General features: G+C 44.3%; 1 protein-coding gene across 1 annotated transcript; it reads left to right on the plus strand.

Annotated features, from left to right (window-relative positions):
• Positions 1-132: 132 nt before the first annotated feature.
• Positions 133-2,833, plus strand: NDUFC1 (NADH dehydrogenase (ubiquinone) 1, subcomplex unknown, 1, 6kDa). The gene is made up of 4 exons (XM_010583621.1): positions 133-209; positions 935-1,038; positions 1,876-1,958; positions 2,673-2,833. Coding segments are annotated over exons 1-4 (249 nt in total). The 5' UTR covers positions 133-148; the 3' UTR covers positions 2,674-2,833.
• Positions 2,834-3,577: the final 744 nt, after the last annotated feature.

A 3,577-nucleotide genomic window follows, 5' to 3' on the forward strand; every position in this document is an offset into this window, starting at 1 on the left:
GGGGAGGGGGGGGGGGGGCGTTGCGCAGCAGGCTGCCGGCGCGCCGGGCCTCGTGCGGGGGAGCGCGTCCGCTCGCGGCGCTAGGGGGGCGGGGCGCAGGGAGGCTCCTCCCCCATCCCCGTGGGCGGAGCCGGGTCGAGCCGACAAGATGGCGGCGGCGCTGAGGGCGGGGGAGAGGTTGCGGTTGGTGGCGGGAGCGCCCAGCCTCGGTGAGACGGTGGCGGGGGCAGAGCGGGGCCTGGCTCGCCGTGAGCTCGGGGTGGCGGGGAGCCCGTTGGGGTTTAGGCGAGTGGGAGTCTCGTCTTCTGCCCCGAGAGCGTTGTGCGTTGGAGGGCTGGGACGGCGCCCCGCGGCCTGTCCGCTGGACCGAGCGCCGTGGGAGCTCGGCTGCCTGCGGGGGGGGCCCGGTGTCGTCCCCGTTAGCTGGAGCGCTCCTCGCTTCGTGCCTGGAATTAAAGCAAGCTGCAGTGGCAGTGTCCCTCTTGTTATTTTTTTTATACAAACCAATTAGGTTTGGGGGTTTTTTTTGGTATTGAGTTGGTGCAGCTTCCAGGCCGGGGGGAGGACCCGCCGTTCCTCACGGCAGCTGTGGTGCCGGTCCCCCTCGGGAAGGCAGTGCCGGGGGGTGGGAGCTTTCTGCAGGGGACAGTAAGAGGCAGTGCAAGCAAAAAATGGGGTAGGGTATGGGTTTTTGTGGCCGGGGAAAGGCACTGCTTTCAACTGTTGGCAGGGCCGCATCCCCTCTCTCCTTTCCCTCGGATCTGGGAGTGTGTTATGGGGACCATTTATAGGTGATAATTTGATCTGTTTGATTGTTTTGTTGTTGTGGTTTGGTTTTGGGTTTTTTTCCTCCTGATTGTATGAGTGTCAGTAACTGACTTGGTAGTCTAAACCTGAAAAATGCTAACACGTTTGTAACCTTCTGCCTTTTTAGCTTTTACTCGGTCTGCATTTGTTGCAAAAAGACGTAATTATGACCAACCAAACTGGTTTGGAGTTGGCTTGGCTTTTAGCACCACTGCTGCCTTGTGGGCTCTTGTAAGTGTTTTGATTTGGTTTTGTTGAACTTAACTATTCCCAAACCATAGTGATCTGAAGACAATGACTACAACCTACTTAGCAGATTGGGGTAATGGATGGTCATAGCAGCTGTCGAGATTGAAGCATGATATGTGGATTACTTGTGTTTTCCCAAATCTATCTTGCACTTTTGTTTATAAAAATGAACAACTTAAGCTTCTCTCTGTTGCAAACTTAAAACAGCCACAACAGAAGAATTAATTCTTCAAGACTGTTGTTTTAAGGCTTTAACATTGTTTTCCCCAATGGATCTTAAAAAAAACCCACACAAAACAAACACTAGGGATGTTTCTAACTAATGTTGTGTTTATCAGACTACAGATGTATTCTCTTCTTGTTTTTCAGCCGTAGTCAATTGATTAAGACCCTTTTTTCCTGAGCAAAATGCAGATGTAAGATGTTCCCTGGTTCAGAGAACTCACAGGCTTGATGTTGATAAAGCAAGCAGAGTGTAGTAGCTCTCATGAAGAAATGTGCAGGTCAAGGAGCACTCCCATGATGACAACACTTTTCAGGGTGGGGTGGATTCCCTTTGGGGCTTCCCCCATTTTTGGAGTGGTGGTGGATTGATTGACAGTAGGGCACACCACCACCAACCCCTCCTCGGCCAGCAGAAAATGAAAAAGGTGTGGACAAAATGCCTAACTGGACATTCGATAATTTACTCTGTATTGTCCCAGTTATGTATTGGTTTGCATTCTGATAATAGGAATTTCATATTCTGTAGAAATCATTTTGTTCTCTGGTTGCAGCTGGGCATTGTATAGCTGTTTATCATATACTGCTATTTTATAGCTTTTCAAGCAGCATAATGAAGATATAATGGAATACGAAAGAAGAAAACAAGAGAAACAACATAAGTGTACAGGATGTTCATAGTAAGTATGTACATACAGATGCTTTTGACTCAGCTGAACACAGATTCTGCAGATCTTTGACTTCTGTTAGAAATCAAGATGTTGGACTGACTGGCCTTCTTCCCTTAATACTTTACATCTTGGCTTTTGCTATTACTCTAACTCATTCCCGACTGATCTATATATTCATTTGTGTGCAATTTCATTGGCAGCCTTCTGTCTTGGACATGCAAACTTGGAAAATAACGCATCTCTTAGTGTCCGTAATAAATTTACGTCGCAAAGAGAATACCTTACAAGTGCTTTAGTGGCAGGGAGATCAAGGACGCTAAAAATAGCTTATCTTTGCCTCTCTTCTTATTTTAACAGGTCTACAGTGGGAAACGTTTTTCTCAGTTTCACCTGTATATTACACTAAAGAACGATTAAAAAGTCAGTGCCCGTAGACTTGCATTATAGTGCAAATTGTATGTGGTCATTGTCCTTTTCAATGTAAAAAACATAATTGTGTTTCTGCCAGCTAAAATGTCTGTTGGGGATTATGACCTCCAATTATGGCCAGCAATTAATATGCCACAGGACAGAATTCCTTATACTAGCTACTGAAAAACCTGTAGTGCTGTCGTTATTTTCCCATAAATATTCCTCTCCAGCTAAAAATATAGTATGCTTTGAGGTGTTTCTAACCATCTATTTTTCTTGTTGCTAAGATTTTTTTTCCCTTCTCTTTCTTAGGTTGACAGTATGCTCAGTAAGAAGTAACATGATCACCAGTTGTCCTACAAATAAAGGAGCACAGCAGAAGTACAAAGTATCTAAATACTTATATGTTCATACATTTCATGTGCAGAATTCTGAAATATATTATAAGGTCTGGAAGAAACTTATGAAGACTATTCTTGTTCTGCTGGTCCTGAAACTGTTTTATGTGGCATTCCCGTTTCATAGTTTATCAATGTTAATTTCAAAACTCTCTTTGTTATTCTGGAAGGTATATTACAAAATGACACCAGTTCAGAGGCAGTTCGGCAAATATTCCAGAAGTGTACTCTTGCCCTGCTATCATTTTCATTGTTAAATTTATAAAATAAGCGATAAGCAAATACAAGAATGGGATTTATGGGAAACCTAATAAAACTAATCTGTACAAATGCCGAAATGTGCATTTGCTACTTCACACATCAAAGAAGTAGCTTTTGACTCGGTCTTGACCGGGTAGACTTTCAGAGCTTGACCTAGTGACTTAAAGATACTGTAATTAAAGTTACACATCTGTTTGTAAGCTTGATCTAGTGCCTTGGGTGCTGCTGTTGTTCTTCAGTCCTTTGTGGATTGATTTTTTTTTTCTTAAATTTTTTTTCTTTGCCTAGCACTGACATGGAGCTTTGTCAGAGACGACAAAAATCAGAGGTGGCCAACCTCTAAATTCTGTGTGGGTCTTTATTATTTTTCCTTGCCAGGAAGCTTGCTTTGCTTTTGCTACTGCATGCAAAGTTCAAATGTATTCTGTATTTTCAGAAACCAAGGACGAAAACTGTGTCTTGAATCTTGGAAACTGTTTAACTGACCTGCAGCTCATGAGTCCATCCCTTCCTCAGCGGCTATTATGTAGGTTCTCTGGGACACTGCTGCTTTTCTGT

This window comes from Haliaeetus leucocephalus, unplaced genomic scaffold, assembly GCF_000737465.1.
Source record: "Haliaeetus leucocephalus isolate CR32 unplaced genomic scaffold, Haliaeetus_leucocephalus-4.0 Scaffold924, whole genome shotgun sequence".
Taxonomy (NCBI): Eukaryota; Metazoa; Chordata; class Aves; order Accipitriformes; family Accipitridae; genus Haliaeetus; species Haliaeetus leucocephalus.

Bases quoted from the DNA above. Each gene is read 5' to 3' on its own strand.
- NDUFC1 (XM_010583621.1), top strand. From the start codon at position 149: ATGGCGGCGGCGCTGAGGGCGGGGGAGAGGTTGCGGTTGGTGGCGGGA. The intron at 210-934 runs GTGAGACGGTGG...CTGCCTTTTTAG, and splicing joins GGCGGGAGCGCCCAGCCTCG to CTTTTACTCGGTCTGCATTT. The intron at 1,039-1,875 runs GTAAGTGTTTTG...GCTATTTTATAG, and splicing joins CTGCTGCCTTGTGGGCTCTT to CTTTTCAAGCAGCATAATGA.